Source organism: Petromyzon marinus, chromosome 79 (genome assembly GCF_048934315.1).
Source record: "Petromyzon marinus isolate PM22_M1 ecotype Great Lakes invasive population chromosome 79, UKy_Petmar_22M1.pri1.0, whole genome shotgun sequence".
NCBI lineage: Eukaryota > Metazoa > Chordata > Hyperoartia > Petromyzontiformes > Petromyzontidae > Petromyzon > Petromyzon marinus.
This window is the reverse complement of record NC_133745.1, coordinates 23678754-23699490: the sequence shown is the minus strand read 5'-3', so window position 1 is coordinate 23699490 and position 20737 is coordinate 23678754. Positions and strand designations below refer to the sequence as shown.

At 54.0% G+C, this 20737-nt stretch overlaps 1 protein-coding gene across 2 annotated transcripts; it reads right to left on the bottom strand.

The window, feature by feature from the left end:
• Positions 1-2839: 2839 nt before the first annotated feature.
• ELOB (elongin B) lies at positions 2840-20243 on the bottom strand. 2 transcript variants are annotated; one of them, XM_032944043.2, is made up of 4 exons: positions 20117-20243; positions 9783-9917; positions 5643-5754; positions 2840-3752 (listed from the first exon to the last, which is right to left on the bottom strand). In XM_032944043.2, exons 1-4 carry the CDS (start codon positions 20117-20119, stop codon positions 3607-3609), a joined length of 396 nt encoding a protein of 131 aa, XP_032799934.1. In that variant the 5' UTR covers positions 20120-20243; the 3' UTR covers positions 2840-3606. The 2 variants fall into 2 exon arrangements, with proteins under 2 accessions (XP_032799934.1, XP_032799935.1); XM_032944044.2 differs by having other exon boundaries at positions 2840-3749; positions 20117-20242.
• Between the last annotated feature and the right edge of the window lie 494 nt (positions 20244-20737).

The following is a 20737-nucleotide window of genomic DNA, read 5'->3' as shown; positions in this document are numbered from 1 at the left end:
CCATTACCGGTACACCGGACCTGTGTTATTCAGAGGTCCACACAGTACCGACTGGTCCAGCTCCTGACAGATTAACGGCAGCCTCTCCTTGAGACACACACACACACACCAGAACCGGTCTACTGGACCTCGCAGGTCAAGGCGGTATTAGGTCCAGCTCCTGACGGGTGAAAGGCAGCTTCTCCTTGAGACACACACACACACACCAGAACCGGTACACCGGACCTGTGTTACTCAGAGGTCCACACAGTACCGACTGGTCCAGCTCCTGACAGAGGAACGGCAGCCTCTCCTTGAGACACGCACACACACCATAACTGGCCTACTGGACCTCGCAGGTCAAGGCGGTATTGGGTCCAGCTCCTGACAGAGGAACGGCAGCCTCTCCTTGAGACTCGCACACACACCATAACGGGCCTACTGGACCTCGCAGGTCAAGGCGGTATCGGGTCCGGCTCCTGACAAAGGAACGGCAGCATCTCCTTGAGACTCGCACACACACCAGTACCAGTCTACTGGACCTCGCAGGTCAAGGTGGTATTGGGTCTGGCTCCTGACAGAGGATCAGCAGCCTCTCCTTGAGACACACACACACACACCAGAACCGACCTACTGGACCTCGCAGGTCAAGGCGGTATTAGGTCCAGCTCCTGACGGGTGAAAGGCAGCCTCTCCTTGAGACACGCACACACACCAGTACCGGTCTACTGGACCTCGCAGGTCAAGGCGGTATTGGGTCTGGCTCCTGACAGAGGAACGGCAGCCTCTCCTTGAGACACACACACACACACCAGTACCGGTACACCGGACCTGTGTTACTCAGAGGTCCACACAGTACCGACTGGTCCAGCTCCTGACAGATTAACGGCAGCCTCTCCTTGAGACACACACACACACCAGTACCTGTACACCGGACCTCGCAGGTCAAGGTGGTATTGGGTCTGGCTCCTGACAGAGGAACGGCAGCCTCTCCTTGAGACACGCACACACACCATAACGGGCCTACTGGACCTCGCAGGTCAAGGCGGTATTGGGTCCAGCTCCTGACAGAGGAACGGCAGCCTCTCCTTGAGACACGCACACACACCATAACGGGCCTACTGGACCTCGCAGGTCAAGGCGGTATTAGGTCCAGCTCCTGACGGGTGAAAGGCAGCCTCTCCTTGAGACACGCATACACACCAGTACCGGTCTACTGGACCTCGCAGGTCAAGGCGGTATTGGGTCCGGCTCCTGACAGAGGAACGGCAGCCTCTCCTTGAGACACACACACACACCATAACGGGCCTACTGGACATCGCAGGTCAAGGCGGTATTAGGTCCAGCTCCTAACGGGTGAAAGGCAGCCTCTCCTTGAGACACGCACACACACCATAACGGGCCTACTGGACCTCGCAGGTCAAGGCGGTATTAGGTCCGGCTCCTGACGGGTGAAAGGCAGCCTCTCCTTGAGACACACACACACACCAGTACCGGTTTACTGGACCTCGCAGGTCAAGGCGGTATTGGGTCTGGCTCCTGACAAAGGAACGGCAGTCTCTCCTTGAGACACGCACACACACCATAACGGGTCTACTGGACCTCGCAGGTCAAGGCGGTATTGGGTCCAGCTCCTGATGGGTGAAAGGCAGCCTCTCCTTGAGACACGCACACACACACACACACCATAACGGGTCTACTGGACCTCGCAGGTCAAGGCGGTATCGGGTCCGGCTCCTGACAGAGGAGCGGCAGCCTCTCCTAGAGACACACACACGCACCAGTACCGGTACACCGGACCTCGCAGGTCAAGGCGGTATTGGGTCCAGCTCCTGACGGGTGAAAGGCAGCCTCTCCTTGAGACACATACACACACCAGTACCGGTCTACTGGACCTCGCAGGTCAAGGCGGTATTAGGTCCAGCTCCTGACGTGTGAAAGGCAGCCTCTCCTTGAGACACGCACACACACCAGTACCGGTCTACTGGACCTCGCAGGTCAAGGCGGTATCGGGTCCGGCTCCTGACAGAGCAACGGCAGCCTCTCCTTGAGACACACACACACACCAGTACCAGTCTACTGGACCTCGCAGGTCAAGGCGGTATTGGGTCTGGCTCCTGACAGAGGAACGGCAGCCTCTCCCTGAGACACACACACCAGAACCGGTCTACTGGACCTCACAGGTCAAGGCGGTATTAGGTCCAGCTCCTGACGGGTGAAAGGCAGCCTCTCCTTGAGACACACACACACACCAGTACCGGTCTACTGGACCTCGCAGGTCAAGGCGGTATTGGGTCCAGCTCCAGACGGGTGAAAGGCAGCCTCTCCTTGAGACACACACACACCATAACGGGTCTACTGGACCTCGCAGGTCAAGGCGATATTGGGTCCGGCTCCTGACAGATTAACGGCAGCCTCTCCATGAGACACACACACACACACCAGTACCGGTACACCGGACCTGTGTTACTCAGAGGTCCACGGAGTACCGACCGGTCCGGCTCCGGACAAGACGAACGGCAGCCTCTCCACATGTGCCACCGGCAGTAAGTCTCCCGTCGTGTCTTGGAGGGGACCCCCGCGGCGAGGGACCCCCGCGGCGAGGGACCCCCGCGGCGAGGGACCCCCGCGGCGAGGGACCCCCGCGGCGAGGGACGAGGGGCGGGAGAAGTGAGGAGGAGCCGGATGTTATTTTGTCAAACGAGGTTTGTTTATTTTGCGGGGGACTTGAGTTGAGGGGGAGGGGGGAGTGGGGAGGGAGGGGTGGGGGGAGGGAGGAGGGGGGGAGGGAGGGGGTGGGAGAGGGGTGGGAGGGAGGGGGGAGGGAGCGTTTGCAACACGATAAACAATGCAGAGTCGACCCCCCTTGTGTGGGCACGTGGGGAGGGATGGGGAGGGGGGGGCGAGCGGTGGGTAAAGTCTTGGGGAGAGGAGGGACACACGGTGATGTGATGGTGGTGGATGTGTGGGTGGGTGGGTGAGTGGGTGATTGGGTGAGTGGTTGAGTGAGTGGGTGGGTGAGTGGGTGGGTGAGTGGGTGGGTGAGTGGGTGGGTGAGTGGGTGGGTGGGTGAGTGGGTGGGTGAGTGGGTGGGTGGGTGGGTGAGTGGGTGGGTGGGTGAGTGAGTGGGTGATTGGGTGGGTGATTGGGTGAGTGGTTGAGTGAGTGGGTGGGTGGGTGGGTGAGTGGGTCAGTGAGTGAGTGGGTGAGTGGTTGAGTGGTTGAGTGAGTGGGTGGGTGAGTGGGTGGGTGAGTGAGTGGGTCAGTGAGTGATTGAGTGGGTGGGTGGGTGAGTGGGTGGGTGAGTGGGTGAGTGGCTGAGTAAGTGAGTGGGTGAGTTAGTGGGTGGGTGAGTGAATGGTTGAGTGAGTGAGTGAATGGTTGAGTGAGTGTGTGAGTGAGCGAATGGCTGAGTGAGTTGGTGGGTGGGTGGGTGAGTTGGTGGGTCGGTGGGTGAGTCGGTGGGTGAGTGGGTGAGTGAGTGGGTGAGTTGGTGGGTGGGTGTGTGGGTATGCGAGCGGGCGGGCGGGCGAGCTGCAGGCTCCCCTTCCCCGCTAGCTCACCGCCCCCCTCTCCCCCCCCGTCTCACCACCACCGCGACTCCCTCACCCCTAACCCCCCACGTCATCACTGCACGGTCTGCTCGTTGGCGTTGCTGCTGCTGCTGCTGCTGCCGCCGCCCCCGCCGCCTCCATCCTGAGGCTTCATGACGTCGGGGAGCTCCGGGGGGCTGGAGTACGGCTCGAGCCGCAGGGCCTCCCACTCCTCGTCTACTGGGGGGGGGGGGCAGCAGAGGGGGGCAGCAGAGGGGGGCAGCAGAGGGGGGGCAGCAGAGGGGGGGCAGCAGAGGGGGGGCAGCAGAGGGGGGCAGAGGGCAGCGGAGGGAAGAGGCGGGCCGGGTAAAACGTCAAGGCGGCGATGGCCGAGAGTGAGCGGTGGTGGTGAGCGGTAGTGGTGAGTGGTAGTGGTGAGTGGTGGTGGTGAGCGGTAGTGGTGAGTGGTGAGTGGTAGTGGTGGTGAGTGTCTGTATGGTAGTGGTGGTGGTGAGTGGTAGTGGTGAGTAGTAGTGGTGAGTGTCTGTATGGTAGTGGTGGTGAGTGTCTGTATGGTAGTGGTGGTGAGTGTCTGTATGGTAGTGGTGAGTAGTAGTGGTGAGTGGTAGTGGTGAGTAGTAGTGGTGAGTGTCTGTATGGTAGTGGTGAGTGTCTCTATGGTGGTGGTGAGTAGTAGTGGTGAGTAGTAGTGGTGAGTGTCTGTATGGTAGTGGTGAGTGGTAGTGGTGAGTGTCTGTATGGTAGTGGTGGTGGTGTCTGTATGGTGGTGGTGAGTAGTAGTAGTGGTGAGTGTTAGTGGTGAGTAGTAGTGGTGAGTAGTAGTGGTGAGTAGTAGTGGTGAGTAGTAGTAGTGAGTAGTAGTGGTGAGTAGTAGTGGTGAGTGTTAGTGGTGAGTAGTAGTGGTGAGTGTTAGTGGTGAGTGGCAGTGGTGAGTGTTAGTGGTGAGTAGTAGTGGTGAGTGTCTCTATGGTAGTGGTGGTGGTGTCTGTATGGTAGTGGTGAGTGGTAGTGGTGAGTGGTAGTGGTGAGCGGTATTGGTGAGCGGTAGTGTTGAGTGTGGTGGTGGTGAGCAGTAGTGGTGAGCGGTAGTGGTGAGTGTGGTGGTGGTGAGCGGTAGTGGTGAGCGTGGTAGTGGTGAGTGTCTGTATGGTGGTGGTGAGTAGTAGTGGTGAGTAGTAGTGGTGAGTAGTAGTGGTGAGTGTCTGTATGGTAGTGGTGAGTGTCTCTATGGTGGTGGTGAGTGGTAGTGGTGAGTGTCTGTATGGTAGTGGTGGTGAGTGTCTGTATGGTAGTGGTGTCTGTATGGTGGTGGTGAGTAGTAGTGGTGGTGTCTGTATGGTGGTGGTGAGTAGTAGTGGTGAGTACTAGTAGGGAGTAGTAGTGGTGAGTGTCTGTATGGTGGTGGTGAGTGTCTGTATGGTAGTGGTGAGTAGTAGTGGTGAGTAGTAGTAGTGGTGTCTCTATGGTGGTGGTGAGTAGTAGTGGTGAGTGTCTGTATTGTGGTGGTGGTGTCTCTATGGTGGTGGTGAGTAGTAGTGGTGAGTAGTAGTGGTGAGTAGTAGTGGTGAGTGTCTGTATGGTGGTGGTGAGTAGTAGTGGTGAGTAGTAGTGGTGGTGAGTAGTAGTGGTGGTGTCTGTATGGTGGTGGTGAGTAGTAGTGGTGAGTAGTAGTGGTGAGTAGTAGTGGTGAGTAGTAGTGGTGAGTAGTAGTGGTGGTGAGTAGTAGTGGTGGTGAGTAGTAGTGGTGGTGTCTGTATGGTGGTGGTGAGTAGTAGTGGTGAGTAGTAGTGGTGTCTCTATGGTGGTGGTGCTCTATGGTAGTGGTGAGTAGTAGTGGTGGGTGGTAGTGGTGAGTGTCTGTATGGTGGTGGTGCTCTATGGTAGTAGTGGTGGTGTCTGTATGGTAGTGGTGGTGAGTAGTAGTGGTGAGTAGTAGTGGTGGTGAGCAGTAGTGGTGGTGAGTGGTAGTGGTGGTGAGTAGTAGTGGTGAGTGTCTGTATGGTGGTGGTGGTGTCTGTATGGTGGTGGTGGTGAGTAGTAGTGGTGGTGAGTAGTAGTGGTGGTGAGTAGTAGTGGTGGTGAGTAGTAGTGGTGAGTAGCGCTCCTCACCAGGTGAGCGGAAGGCCAGCCCCACAGTAGCAGGTGCCTGTGCCCGTGCCGTCTGACTGGTGAAGCCACAGTCACCCAACGTCTTGGAGTCATCCAGCAGCAAAGTCTCCTCCTGCAACACACACACACACATATATATATACACACATACATATATACACACACATACACATATATACACACACACATACACATATATACACACACGCATACATATACACATATATACACACACATATATACACACATACATATATACACATATACATATATACACATATATACACACACACAGACACACATACATACACATATATACACACACAGACACACAGATACACACACACAGATATACACACACACATACACATATATACACACGCAGATACATATATACATATATACACACACAGACACACACGTACATATATACATATATACACACACACATACACACATATATACACACATATATACACACATACAGACACACACAGATACGTATATATACATATATACACACACACATAGATACACATATATACACACATACATATATACATACATATATACATATATACACACATACAGACATACACACATTCATACATACACATATATACACACATACACACACACATATATACACACATACACATACACACACAACAACAACCGCCATTCGCCACTAAGTGGCGGTGACGTCACCACGGCGCTTGTGCCAGGCTATGTGCACCTTGAGGCCACGTGAAGTGTCGAACGCCCGCTGGCAGGAGGTCACTGGGTAGACCCAGGTGCCACGGGTCGACTGACTGAGATGACTGGCTGATGCACCACCTGTGCCCCCTACTGTGCCAACCCGCTGTGCTTTAGCCACCCGGCGCTCCGCTCGTTGTTGTGAGCGTCGCTCCTCCGCCCTCCGTTGTTGTTGGAGGGCGACTACCTCCAACTGCCCAGTAGCGTCCTTCACGAGCCTCCTCCACAGAGGCCGATCTTGACACCGCTGGTACCAGTCATCGGCAAGTCCACTCAGCTCCACGTCCTCCTGTACCACATCACTCCATCTCTTCTCTAGCCCGTGCCGCGTCCGTTTAGCCCCCTCGATCCGGCCGAACAAAAGCTGTTTCGGCATGCGGTGGCTGGGCATGCGGGCTACATGACACAGCCAACGCAGCCTTGCCTGCCGGAGGAGCTCACCGATGGGACCTTGCCCAGATCTTTCAAGGATTTGTGAGCTCCTCACACAATCCAGCCTGGTTAAACCCAGGATGGATCTAGGCAGGTCAACCTAAATGTTTCTAACCGGTGAAGATGTTCCATTAAGGGGGTCCACGTTTCACAAGCGTAGAGAAGGGAGGGAATGACCGTGGCCGAGAAGACCTGAAGCTTAGTGCGGAGCGACAGACCAGGTAGCTTCCACACAGCGTTACGCAACCGATGAAAATATATTGCCGCTCGACTGATTCGGAGTGAGACCTCTGCTGTTAAAACGAAGCCGGTCATAAGCACACTGCCCAGGTATGGGAAACTCTCCACTCTCTCAACAACTGCCCCATCACCAATTGGGAGTTGTGGGGGTGGAGTGTCCGATGGTACAAAATACCCAGGCAGGTGCTTAGTTTTGGTGGGGCTGATGGTAAGGCCCCATATCTCTTAGTGGCACGCTCCAGTCTTAGCAGCAGCATCTCCAACTCCTCCTCTGAATGAGCAGCTATTAGCAAATCATCGGCATACATAACGTGGTTTAGCAATAGGAAGCCATCCCTTGACCGCACCCGGGCATCGATCAGCCTCCCATTATATCTGTACCAAATGGAGATTCCCCCGGTACAGCTATTGAAGGCTTCACGAACTACATGGTCAAAATAGATGTTAAATAATGTGGGAGCCAGAGGACATCCCTGTCGCACCCCAAGGTGTACAGGGAATGGCTCTGACTCCTGGCCACGTAGTTTTACCCGGGCCCGCTCACCATCATGAAGGTCCTTAATGATCGTGAGCAGAGGATCAGGGACTCCGAAAGCACGAAGAATAACCCAGAGCCCAGGCCTACTGATGGTATCATAGGCCTTGACCAGGTCAATAAAGCAGAGATGTAGGTCTTGTTGGAATTCCTTACACCTCTGCTGTAGCAGAGGGACAGAAAATATGGCATCTGTGCAGGACCGCCCTTTCCTGAAACCGCATTGGGGCTCCGCAAGCCTCTCCTCAGCGTGCCTGGCAAGGCGATGTTGAATAATCCTTGCCAGGACCTTTCCCGGCACACTGAGGAGTGAGATGCCCCTGTAGTTGTTACAGTCCGTGCGGTCCCCATTCTTAAAGAGGTGGACCACCAGGGCATCCTTCCAATCCTGCGGAACCCGTCCAGTGGTCCAGACTGTTGTTATGATGTCGTATAGGGCAGTCTGTGCACAAACGCCACCCTCCCTCAGCATTTCGCTTGGGAGATCATCTCTGCCCGCTGCCTTTCCTGGTCCCAGACTCTGGATCGCCTTCAGTACTTCCTCAACAGATGGCACTTCAGCCAGCCACTCACAGGGGGTGACTTCTTCCAATATTTGAGGCACCGCAGCCTCAGCAAGGTCATCCTCACTTTGTGCCACGATGTTTTTCAGGCTGAGGGATTTCCCCTCCCCCAGGACCTCACAGAAATGCTCAGCAAATCTGCAAACCTGTTCCTGGGGGTCGGAGATTGGATAGTAGTAGTAGTTGTAGTGGTAGTTGATGTGGTAGTGCAGTAGTAGTTGTAGTAATAGTTGTAGTTGTTGTTGTAGTTTTAGTTGTAGTGGTAGTTGATGTGGTAGTGTAGTTATAGTTGATGTGGTAGTGTAGTAGTAGTTGTAGTGGTAGTTAATGTGGTAGTTGTAGTGGTAGTTGATGTGGTAGTGTAGTAGTAGTTGTAGTGGTAGTTAATGTGGTAGTTGTGGTAGTTGATGTGGTAGTGTAGTAGTAGTTGTAGTGGTAGTGTAGTGGTAGTTGTTGTGGTAGTTGTAGTGGTAGTTGTAGTGGTAGTTGATGTGGTAGTGTAGTTATAGTTGTAGTGGTAGTGGTAGTTGTAGTGGTAGTGCAGTTATAGTTGTAGTGGTAGTTGTAGTGGTAGTGTAGTAGTAGTTGTAGTGGTAGTTGTAGTAGTAGTGGTAGTTGTAGTGGTAGTGCAGTTATAGTTGTAGTGGTAGTGTAGTTATAGTTGTAGTGGTAGTGTGGTTATAGTTGTAGTGGTAGTTGTAGCAGTAGTGGTAGTTGTAGTAGTAGTGTAGTAGTAGTTGTAGTGGTAGTTGATGTGGTAGTGTAGTTATAGTTGTAGTGGTAGTGTACTTATAGTTGTACTGGTAATTGTAGTGGTAGTTGTTGTGGTAGTTGATGTGGTAGTGTAGTAGTAGTTGTAGTGGTAGTTGTAGTGTAGTAGTAGTTGTAGTGGTAGTTGATGTGGTAGTGTAGTTATAGTTGTAGTGGTAGTGTAGTAGTAGTTGTAGTGGAAGTTGTAGTGGTAGTTGATGTGTTAGTGTAGTTGTAGTAGTAGTTGTTGTGGTGGTTGTAGTAGTAGTGGTAGTTGATGTGTTAGTGTAGTTGTAGTGGTAGTTGCTGTGGTGGTACTTGTTGTGGTAGTGTAGTGGTAGTAGTGGTAGTGTAGTGGTAGTAGTGGTAGTTGATGTGTTAGTGTAGTTATAGTAGTAGTGGTAGTAGTGGTAGTCTAGTGGTAGTAGTGGTGGTGTAGTGGTAGTAGTGGTAGTTGATGTGTTAGTGTAGTTATAATTGTAGTAGTAGTGGTGGTTGTAGTAGTATTGCTAGTAGTGGTAGTTGATGTGTTAGTGTAGTTGTAGTAGTAGTGGTAGTAGTGGTAGTGTAGTGGTAGTAGTGGTAGTGTAGTGGTAGTAGTGGTAGTTGTAGTAGTAGTTGTAGTGGTGGTTGTAGTAGTAGTTGATGTGTTAGTGTAGTTATAGTTGTAGTAGCAGTTGTAGTTGATGTGTTAATGTTAGTAGTAGTTGTAGTGGTAGTTGATGTGTTAGTGTAGTTATAGTAGTAGTAGTGTAGTGGTAGTAGTGATAGTTGATGTGTTAGTGTAGTTGTAGTTGCTGTGGTGCTACTTGTTGTGTTAGCTGTATCATCATCATCAGTATCATCATCATCATGAGTAGTGACCTTGTATAGCCGCTGGTCAGCTGGTGATCGCTTCACAATCCCCCCCACCATCCGCTTGAGCTCCAGCACGGTGGTAGACTCCTTGGCGTCCGTGAAGATGGTCGTCTTGTGCCGGCGGATCATCAGAAAGACGTCCTGGCGAGCGGCACGCACAGAGGCAACACGTGTGTCTCTCTGTCTCTGTCTCTCCACCGTGTGTCTCTCTGTCTCTGTCTCCCCACCGTGTGTCTCTCTGTCTCCACCGTGTCTCCCCCATGTGTCTCTCTGTCTCTGTCTCTCCACCGTGTGTCTCTCTGTCTCTGTCTCCCCACCGTGTGTCTCTCTGTCTCCACCGTGTCTCCCCCATGTGTCTCCCCGTGTCTCTGTCTCCCCCGTGTGTCTCTCTGTCTCTGCCTCCCCACCGTGTCTCTCTGTCTCCACCGTGTCTCCCCCATGTGTCTCCCCGTGTCTCTGTCTCCCCCGTGTGTCTCTCTGTCTCCCCACCGTGTGTCACTCTGTCTCTGTCTCCCCACCGTGTGTCTCTCTGTCTCCACCGTGTGTCTCTGTCTCCACCGTGTCTCCCACGTGTCTCACTCTGTCTCCCCCGTGTCTCCCCGTGTCTCTCTCTGTCTCCACGTGTCTCCCCATGTCTCCACGTGTCTCCCCGTGTCTCCCCGTGTCTCTCTCTGTCTCCACGTGTCTCCCCGTGTCTATCTCTGTCTCCCCCGTGTCTCCCCGTGTCTCTCTCTCTGTCTCCACGTGTCTCCCCGTGTCTCTCTCTGTCTCTGTCTCCCCCGTGTCTCTCTCTCTGTCTCCCCGTGTCTCTCTTTGTCTCCACGTGTCTCCCCGTGTCTCTCTTTGTCTTCACGTGTCTCCCCGTGTCTCTCTCTGTCTCTGTCTCCCCCGTGTCTCTCTCTGTCTCCCCGTGTCTCTCTTTGTCTCCACGTGTCTCCCCGTGTCTCTCTCTGTCTCCCCGTGTCTCCCCCGTGTCTCCCCGTGTCTCTCTCTGTCTCCACGTGTCTCCCCATGTCTCCACGTGTCTCCCCGTGTCTCCCCGTGTCTCTCTCTGTCTCCACGTGTCTCCCCGTGTCTATCTCTGTCTCCCCCGTGTCTCCCCGTGTCTCTCTCTCTGTCTCCACGTGTCTCCCCGTGTCTCTCTCTGTCTCTGTCTCCCCCGTGTCTCTCTCTCTGTCTCCCCGTGTCTCTCTTTGTCTCCACGTGTCTCCCCGTGTCTCTCTGTCTCCACGTGTCTCCCCCGTGTCTCTCTCTGTCTCTGTCTCCCCCGTGTCTCTCTCTGTCTCCCCGTGTCTCTCTTTGTCTCCACGTGTCTCCCCGTGTCTCTCTCTGTCTCCCCGTGTCTCCCCCGTGTCTCCCCGTGTCTCTCTCTGTCTCCACGTGTCTCTCTCTGTTTCCCCCGGTGTCTCTCTCTCTCTGTCTCCCCCGTGTCTCTCCGTGTCTCCCTCTCTGTCTCCCCGTGTCTCTCTCTGTCTCCCGTGTCTAACCGTGTGTCTCCCCCATGTGTCTCCCCCCTGTCTCACTCTCTGTCTCCCCGTGTCTCTTTCTGTCTCCACGTGTCTCCCCCGTGTCTCCCCGTGTCCCCCCCCCCGTGTCTCTCTGTTTCCACCGTGTCTCTCTCTGTCTCCCGTGTCTCCCCGTGTCTCCCCGTGTCTCTCTCTCTGTCTCCCCCGTGTCTCTCTGTGTGTCTGTGTCTCTCTGTGTGTCTCCGTGTGTCTCCGTGTCTCTGTGTGTCTGTGTCTCTGTTTGTATGTCTCTGTCTCAGTGTCTCTCTCTGTGTGTCTCTGCGTGTCTCTGTCTCTCTGTGTCTCCCCGTGTCTCCGCGTGTCTCCCCCGTGTCTCCCCCGTGTCTCCCCCGTGTCTCTCTCTGTCTCCCCGTGTCTCTCAGTGTCTCTCTCTGTCTCCCCATGTCTCTCTCTGTCTCCCCCGTGTCTCCCCGCGTCTCCCCGTGTCTCCACGTGTCTCTCTCTGTCTCCCCGTGTCTCTCTGTCTCCACTGTCTCTCTCTGTCTCCGCCGTGTCTCCCCGTGTCTCCATGTGTCTCCCCGTGTCTCTCTCTGTCTCCACGTGTCTCCCCGTGTCTCTCTCTGTCTCCCCCGTGTCTCCCCCGTGTCTCCCCCGTGTGTCTCTCTGTCTCCACGTGTCTCTCTCTGTCTCCCCGTGTCTCCCTCTCTGTCTCCCCGTGTCTCTCTGTCTCCCCGTGTCTCCCTCTCTGTCTCCCCGTGTCTCTCTCTGTCTCCCCCGGTGTCTCTCTCTCTGTCTCCCCCGTGTCTCCCTCTGTCTCCACGTGTCTCTCTCTGTCTCCCCGTGTCTCTCTCTGTCTCCCCCGTGTCTCCTCCGTGTCTCCACGTGTCTCTCTGTCTCCCCGTGTCTCTCTCTGTCTCCCCGTGTCTCTCTCTGTCTCCACGTGTCTCCCCGTGTCTCCCCCGTGTCTCCCCGTGTCTCCCCGTGTCTCTCTCTGTTTCCACCATGTCGCCCCGTGTCTCTCTCTGTCTCCCAGTGTCTCTCTCTGTCTCCCCCGTGTCTCTGTCTCCCCGTGTCTCCCCGTGTCTCTCTGTGCGTCTCTGTGTGTCTCTGTGCGTCTCTGTGTGTCTCTGTGTGTCTCTCTGTGTCTCTCTGTGTCTCTGTCTCTCTGTGTCTCTGTCTCTCTGCGTGTCTCTCTGTGTCTCTGTGTCTATCTATGTCTCTGTGTGTGTCTGTGTCTCTCTGTGTCTCTCTGTGTGTCTGTGTCTCTCTGTGTGTCTGTCTCTCTGTGTCTCAGCGTCTCTGTCTCAGCGTCTCTGTGTGTCTCTGTGCGTCTCTGTGCGTATCTGTGTGGCTGTCTCTCTCTGTCTCCGTGTCTCTCTCTATGTGTCTCCGTGTCTCTGTGTGTCTGTGTCTCTGTATCTGTGTCTCTGTCTCAGTGTCTCTCTCTGTGTGTCTCCGTGTGTCTCTCTGGGTCTCTGTGTGTCTGTGTCTCTGTGTGTATCTGTGTCTCTGTCTCAGTGTCTCTCTCTGTGTGTCTCTGTGTGCATCTCTGTCTGTGTCTCTGTCTCCATGCCTCTCTGTGTCTCTGTCTCTGTGTCTCTCTGTCTCCGTGTCTCTCTCTGTGTGTCTCTGTCTCAGCGTCTCTGTCTCAGCGTCTGTGTGTCGCTGTGTCTCTGTTTGTCTCTGTCTCTCTTTGTCTCTGTGTCTCTCCGTGACTCTGTATGTCTCTGTCTGTGTGTGTTTCTGTCTGTGTGTGTCTGCGTCTCTGTCTGTGTCTCTCTGTCTCAGCGTTTCTGTCTCAGCGTCTCTCTCTGTGTCTCTCTCTGTCTCCGTGTCTCTCTGTCTCTCTCTGTGTCTCTGTGTGTCTCTGTGTGTCTCTGTGTGTCTCTCTGTGTCTCTGTGTCTCTCTCTGTGTCTCTGTGTGTCTCTGTGTGTCTCTCTGTCTCTCTCTGTCTCTCTCTGTGTCTCTGTGTCTCTCTGTCTCTCTCTGTGTCTCTGTGTGTCTCTGTGTCTCTGTGTGTCTCTGTGTGTCTCTCTGTGTCTCTGTGTCTCTCTCTGTGTCTCTGTGTGTCTCTCTGTCTCTCTCTGTGTCTCTCTCTGTGTCTCTGTGTGTCTCTCTGTCTCTCTGTGTGTCTCTGTGTGTCTCTCTGTCTCTCTCTGTGTCTCTCTCTGTGTCGCTCTCTGTGTCTCTAACTGTGTCTCTGTGTGTCTCTGCGTGTCTCTCTGTCTCTCTCTGTGTCTCTGTGTCTCTCTCTGTGTCTCTGTGTGTCTCTCTCTGTGTGTCTATCTCTGTGTCCCTCTCTGTTTCTGTGTGTCTCTGTGTGTCTCTGTCCCTCTCTGTCTCTGTGTGTCTCTCTGTCTCTCTGTGTCTCTGTGTGTCTCTCTGTCTCTCTCTGTGTGTCTCTGTGTCTCTCTCTGTGTCCCTCTCTGTTTCTGTGTCTCTGTGTGTCTCTGTGTGTTCCTCTCTGTTTCTCTCAGCGTCTCTGTCTCAGCGTCTCTGTCTCAGCGTCTCTGTGTGTCTCTGTGCGTCTCTGTGCGTATCTGTGTGGCTGTGTCTCTCTGACTCCGTGTCTCTCTCTATGTGTCTCCGTGTCTCTGTGTGTCTGTGTCTCTGTTTGTATCTGTGTCTCTGTCTCAGTGTCTCTCTCTGTGTGTCTCTCTCTGCGTCTGTGTGTGTCTCTCTGTCTCTGTGTGTTTCTCTGTCTCTGTGTGTCTGTGTGTCTCTCTGTCTCTGTGTGTCTATGTGTGTCTCTCTGTCTCTGTGTGTCTCTGTGTGTCTCTATGTCTCTGTGCGTCTCTCTGACTCTGTGTGTCTATGTGTGTCTCTCTGTCTCTGTGTGTCTATGTGTGTCTCTCTGTCTCTGTGTGTCTATGTGTGTCTCTGTGTGTCTCTCTGTCTCTGTGTGTCTGTGTGTCTCTCTGTCTCTGTGTGTCTATGTGTGTCTCTCTGTCTCTGTGTGTCTATGTGTGTCTCTCTGTCTCTGTGTGTCTCTCTGTCTCTGTGTGTCTATGTGTGTCTCTCTGTCTCTGTGTGTCTCTCTGTCTCTGTGTGTCTATGTGTGTCTCTGTGTGTCTCTCTGTCTCTGTGTCTCTCTGTCTCTGTGTGTCTCTGTCTCTGTGTGTCTGTGTGTGTCTCTGTCTCTGTGTGTCTGTGTGTGTGTGTGTCTCTCTGTCTCTGTGTGTCTGTGTGTGTCTCTCTGTGTGTCTATGTGTGTCTCTCTGTCTCTGTGTGTCTATGTGTGTCTCTGTGTGTCTCTCTGTCTGTGTGTCTATGTGTGTCTCTGTGTGTCTATGTGTGTCTCTCTCTGTGTGTCTATATGTGTCTCTCTGTCTCTGTGTGTATCTGTGTCTCTGTGTGTCTCTCTGTCTCTCTGTGTGTCTCTCTGTCTCTCTGTGTGTCTCTGTGTGTCTCCGTGTCTCTCTCTGTGTCTTTCTGTCTCAGCGTCTCTCTCTGTGTGTCTGTGTCTCTCTGTCTCAGTGTCTGTGTGTCTCTGTGTGTCTCTGTGTCTCTCTGTCTCAGCGTCTGTGTGTCTCTCTGTCTCTGTGCCTCTCTCTGTCTCCGTGTCTCTCTCTGTGTGTCTCTGTGTCTCTGTGTGTATCTGTGTCTCTTTCTCAGTGTCTCTCTCTGTGTCTATGTGTGTGTCTCTCTCTGCGTCTCTGTCTGTGTCTCTGTCTCAGTGTCTCTGTGTGTCTCTGTGTCTCTCTCTGTCTCAGCGTCTCTGTGTGTCTCTCTGTCTCTGTCTCTCTCTGTGTGTCTCTGTGTGTCTGTGTCTCTCTGTCTCAGCATCTCTGTCTCAGTGTCTGTGTGTCTCTGTGTGTCTCTGTCTCAGCGTCTCTGTCTCTCTCTGTCTCGCTGTCTCTCTCTGTCTCCGTGTCTCTCTCTGTGTGTCTCTGTGTATCTCTGTCTCAGCGTCTCTGTGTCTCTGTGTCTCTGTCTCTGTGTCTCTCTGTCTCTCTCTGTGTGTCTCTGTGTGTGTCTGTGTCTCTCTGACTCAGCGTCTCTGTGTCTCTGTCTCTGTGTGTCTGTGTCTCTGTTTGTATGTGTCTCTGTCTCAGTGTCTCTCTCTCTGTGTCTCTGCGTGTCTCTGCGTGTCTCTGCGTGTCTCTCTCTGTGTCTCACTGTGTCGTTGTGTCTCTCTCTCTCTGTCTCTCTCTGTGTCTCTGTCACTGTCTGTGTGTCTCTCTGTGTCTCTCTCTGTGTGTCTGTGTCTCTCTGTCTCAGCGTCTCTCTCTATGTGTCTCCGTGTGTCTCTGTTTGTATGTGTCTCTGTCTCAGTGTCTCTCTCTGTGTGTCTCTGCGTGTCTGTGTCTCTGTGTGTCTGTGTCTCTGTGTGTCTATATGTCTCTGTCTCAGTGTCTCTCTCTCTGTGCGTCTCTGCGTGTCTCTGTGTGTCTCTCTCTGTCTCACTGTGTCTTTGTGTGTCTCTCTCTGTCTCTGTGTGTCTCAGTGTGTCTCAGTGTTTCTGTGTCTCTCTCTGTGTCTCTCTCTGTGTCTCAATGTCTCTGTGTCTCAATGTCTGTGTCTCTGCGTGTCTCTGTGTGTCTCTGTGTCTCTGTGTGTGTCTGTGTTTCTGTGTCTCTCTGTGTCTGTGTCTTTGTGTGTCTCTGCGTGTCTCTGCGTGTCCCTGCGTGTCCCTGTGTGTCTCTGTCTCTCTGTGTCTCTGTCTGTGTATCTCTGTCTGTGTGTCTCTCTCTCTGTGTGTCTCTGTCTCTGTGTCTCTGTCTCAGTGTCTCTGTCTCAGTGTCTCTGTCTCAGTGTCTCTGTCTCAGTGTCTCTGTGTGTCTCTCTGTGTCTCACTGTGTCTCTCTGTGTCTCAGTGTCTCTATATCTCTCTGTCTCCGTGTCTCTGTGTGTCTCTGTGTGTCTGTGTCTCCGTGTGTCTCTATCTGTGTCTCCGTGTGTCTCTATCTGTGTCTCAGTGTGTCTCCGTGTCTCTGTGTCTCTATGTCTCCGTGTGTCTCTGTGTGTCTCTATCTGTGTCTCAGTGTGTCTCAGTGTGTCTCCGTGTCTCTATGTATCTATGTCTCCGTGTCTGTGTTTGTGTGTGTGTCTGTGTTCCTGTGTCTCTGTGTGTCTCCGTGTGTCTCTGCTTGTCTCCGTGTCTCAGCGTGTCTCCGTGTGTCTCTGTGTCTCTATGTCTCCGTGTCTCTGTGTTTGTGTGTGTGTCTGTGTTCCTGTGTCTCTGCGTGTCTCCGTGTGTCTGTGTCTCCATGTCTCTCCGTGTGTCTCCGTGTCTCCGTGTGTCTCCGTGTGTCTCTGTGTCTCCGTGTGTCTGTGTGTCTCCGTGTCTCTGCGTGTCTCCGTGTGTCTCCGTGTGTCTCAGCGTGTCTCCGTGTGTCTCTGTATCTCCGTGTCTCTATGTCTCCGTGTGTCTCTGTGTGTCTCTGTGTGTCTGTGTCTCCGTGTGTCTCCGTGTGTCTCCGTGTGTCTCAGCGTGTCTCAGCGTGTCTCCGTGTGTCTCTGTGTGTCTCTGTGTGTCTCCGTGTGTCTCAGCGTGTCTCAGCGTGTCTCCGCGTGTCTCCGTGTGTCTCTGTGTGTCTCCGTGTGTCTCCGTGTGTCTCAGCGTGTCTCCGTGTGTCTCTGTGTGTCTCTGTGTGTCTCCGTGTCTCCGTGTCTCTGCGTGTTTCTGTGTGTCTCTGTGTCTCCGTGTGTCTCTGTGTGTCTCCGTGTCTCTGCGTGTCTCCGTGTCTCAGCGTGTCTCCGTGTCTCAGCGTGTCTCTGTGTCTCCGTGTGTCTCCGTGTGTCTCAGCGTGTCTCAGCGTGTCTCCGTGTGTCTCTGTGTGTCTCTGTGTGTCTTCGTGTGTCTTCGTGTGTCTCAGCGTGTCTCCGTGTCTCAGCGTGTCTCTGTGTGTCTACGTGTCTCAGCGTGTCCGTGTGTCTCCGTGTGTCTCCGTGTGTCTCAGCGTGTCTCAGCGTGTCTCAGCGTGTCTCCGTGTGTCTCGTGTGTCTCTGTGTGTCTCTGTGTGTCTCCGTGTCTCAGCGTGTCTCCGTGTGTCTCCGTGTGTCTCTGTGTGTCTCCGTGTCTCCGTGTCTCTGCGTGTTTCTGTGTGTCTCTGTGTCTCCGTGTGTCTCTGTGTGTCTCCGTGTCTCTGCGTGTCTCCGTGTCTCAGCGTGTCTCCGTGTCTCAGCGTGTCTCTGTGTCTCCGTGTGTCTCCGTGTGTCTCAGCGTGTCTCAGCGTGTCTCCGTGTGTCTCTGTGTGTCTCTGTGTGTCTTCGTGTGTCTTCGTGTGTCTCAGCGTGTCTCCGTGTCTCAGCGTGTCTCTGTGTGTCTACGTGTCTCAGCGTGTCTGTGTGTCTCCGTGTGTCTCCGTGTGTCTCAGCGTGTCTCAGCGTGTCTCGTGTGTCTCTGTGTGTCTCTGTGTGTCTCCGTGTCTCAGCGTGTCTCCGTGTGTCTCCGTGTGTCTCTGTGTGTCTCCGTGTCTCCGTGTCTCTGCGTGTTTCTGTGTGTCTCTGTGTCTCCGTGTGTCTCTGTGTGTCTCCGTGTCTCTGCGTGTCTCCGTGTCTCAGCGTGTCTCCGTGTCTCAGCGTGTCTCTGTGTCTCCGTGTGTCTCCGTGTGTCTCAGCGTGTCTCAGCGTGTCTCCGTGTGTCTCTGTGTGTCTCTGTGTGTCTTCGTGTGTCTTCGTGTGTCTCAGCGTGTCTCCGTGTCTCAGCGTGTCTCTGTGTGTCTACGTGTCTCAGCGTGTCTGTGTGTCTCCGTGTGTCTCCGTGTGTCTTCGTGTGTCTTCGTGTGTCTCAGCGTGTCTCCGTGTCTCAGCGTGTCTCTGTGTGTCTACGTGTCTCAGCGTGTCTGTGTGTCTCCGTGTGTCTCCGTGTGTCTCAGCGTGTCTCAGCGTGTCTCTGTGTGTCTCTGTGTGTCTCCGTGTCTCAGCGTGTCTCCGTGTGTCTCCGTGTGTCTCCGTGTGTCTCCGTGTCTCCGTGTCTCTGCGTGTTTCTGTGTGTCTCTGTGTCTCCGTGTGTCTCTGTGTGTCTCCGTGTCTCTGCGTGTCTCCGTGTCTCAGCGTGTCTCCGTGTCTCAGCGTGTCTCTGTGTCTCCGTGTGTCTCCGTGTGTCTCAGCGTGTCTCAGCGTGTCTCCGTGTGTCTCTGTGTGTCTCTGTGTGTCTTCGTGTGTCTTCGTGTGTCTCAGCGTGTCTCCGTGTCTCAGCGTGTCTCTGTGTGTCTACGTGTCTCAGCGTGTCTGTGTGTCTCCGTGTGTCTCAGCGTGTCTCAGCGTGTCTCAGCGTGTCTCAGCGTGTCTCCGTGTGTATCGTGTGTCTCGTGTGTCTCTGTGTGTCTCTGTGTGTCTCCGTGTCTCAGCGTGTCTCCGTGTGTCTCAGCGTGTCTCAGCGTGTCTCAGCGTGTCTCCGCGTGTCTCTGTGTGTCTCTGTGTGTCTCCGTGTGTCTCTGTGTGTCTCCGTGTCTCAGCGTGTCTCCGCGTGTCTCCGTGTGTCTCAGCGTGTCTCAGCGTGTCTCCGCGTGTCTCCGTGTCTCAGCGTGTCTCTGTGGGTCTCCGTGTGTCTCCGTGTGTCTCAGCGTGTCTCTGTGTGTCTCTGTGTGTCTCTGTGTCTCCGTGTGTCTCCGTGTGTCTCCGTGTGTCTCTGTGTCTCTGTGTGTCTCCGTGTCTCCGTGTGTCTCTGTGTGTCTCCGTGTGTCTCCGTGTGTCTCTGTGTGTCTCCGTGTCTCTGCGTGTCTCCGTGTCTCAGCGTGTCTCCGTGTCTCAGCGTGTCTCTGTGTCTCCGTGTGTCTCCGTGTGTCTCAGCGTGTCTCAGCGTGTCTCCGTGTGTCTCTGTGTGTCTCTGTGTGTCTTCGTGTGTCTTCGTGTGTCTCAGCGTGTCTCCGTGTCTCAGCGTGTCTCAGCGTGTCTGTGTGTCTCCGTGTGTCTCCGTGTGTCTCAGCGTGTCTCAGCGTGTCTCAGCGTGTCTCCGTGTGTCTCGTGTGTCTCGTGTGTCTCTGTGTGTCTCTGTGTGTCTCCGTGTCTCAGCGTGTCTCCGTGTGTCTCAGCGTGTCTCAGCGTGTCTCAGCGTGTCTCTGTGTGTCTCCGTGTGTCTCCGTGTGTCTCTGTGTGTCTCCGTGTCTCCGCGTGTCTCCGTGTGTCTCAGCGTGTCTCAGCGTGTCTCCGCGTGTCTCCGTGTCTCAGCGTGTCTCTGTGTGTCTCCGTGTGTCTCTGTGTGTCTCCGTGTCTCAGCGTGTCTCCGTGTGTCTCCGTGTGTCTCTGTGTCTCAGCGTGTCTCAGCGTGTCTCAGCGTGTCTCAGCGTGTCTCAGCGTGTCTCTGTGTGTCTCAGCGTGTCTCTGTGTGTCTCAGCGTGTCTCAGCGTGTTTCCGCGTGTCCCCGCGTGTCTCAGTGTGTCTCAGCGTGTCTCTGTGTGTCTCCGTGTGTCTCTGTGTCTCCGCGTGTCTCTGTGTGTCTCCGCGTGTCTCTGCGTGTCTCAGCGTGTCTCTGTGTGTCTCTGTGTCTCCGTGTGTCTCTGTGTGTCTCCGTGTCTCAGCGTGTCTCCGTGTGTCTCTGCGTGTCTCAGCGTGTCTCAGCGTGTCTCTGTGTGTCTCTGTGTGTCTCTATGTCTCCGTGTCTCCGTGTGTCTCTGTGTGTCTGTGTGTCTCTGTGTGTCTTCGTGTGTCTTCGTGTGTCTCCGTGTGTCTCAGCGTGTCTCCGTGTCTCAGCGTGTCTCCGCGTGTCTCCGCGTGTCTCCGTGTCTCTGCGTGTCTCTGCGTGTCTGTGTGTCTCCGTGTGTCTCAGCGTGTCTCCGTGTGTCTCAGTGTGTCTCAGCGTGTCTCAGCGTGTTTCCGCGTGTCTCAGTGTGTCTCAGCGTGTCTCTGTGTGTCTCTGTGTCTCCGTGTCTCTCTGTGTGTCTCCGTGTCTCTGCGTGTCTCCGTGTGTCTCTGTGTCTCTGTCTCACCATTCTCGCGGTCTCAGATTCCGGCTGCCCCGGAAGTTCTCCGCTGACCTCCGCCTCGCGACCCGCACCCTCCCCCCTATATATAGCTTCATAATTTATGTTAATGAGCGGAAAGCTATGTTAAATTATGTTAATGTTTGCGTATTTCGCCGAGCGGGGGGGGGCGGGGCCCGGACCACAAATATGAATAAATTAAATCGGCCTCACTTCCGGTGACTCGAAAAGGCGCGAAGCGGCTGTTCTGCCGCACGTCTCTTCCGGAAGATGTCTACCGTCCCGTCAATAAAATTGAAACTCTTCTTCCGGAAGATTGTTTGTTCCCCATTGCATCCAATGGTAAATCTTCATCCTCCGGAAGAGATCTACCAAAAAGTCAATAAAACAAACAGCTCATCTTCCGGAAGAGATCTACCATCAAGGCAATAAAACAACAGCTCATCTTCCGGAAGATCATTGCTATCTATCGCTTCCAACGGGATGAGATCTTCCGGAAGATCTCTACCGTCCCGTCGCTAAAACAGGGGGAACTCATCTTCCGGAAGATCGTTTGTTCATTGCATCCAATGGGAGTTCATCTTCCGGAAGATAGCTACCATTCTAAAAATAAAAATCAGGAACTCA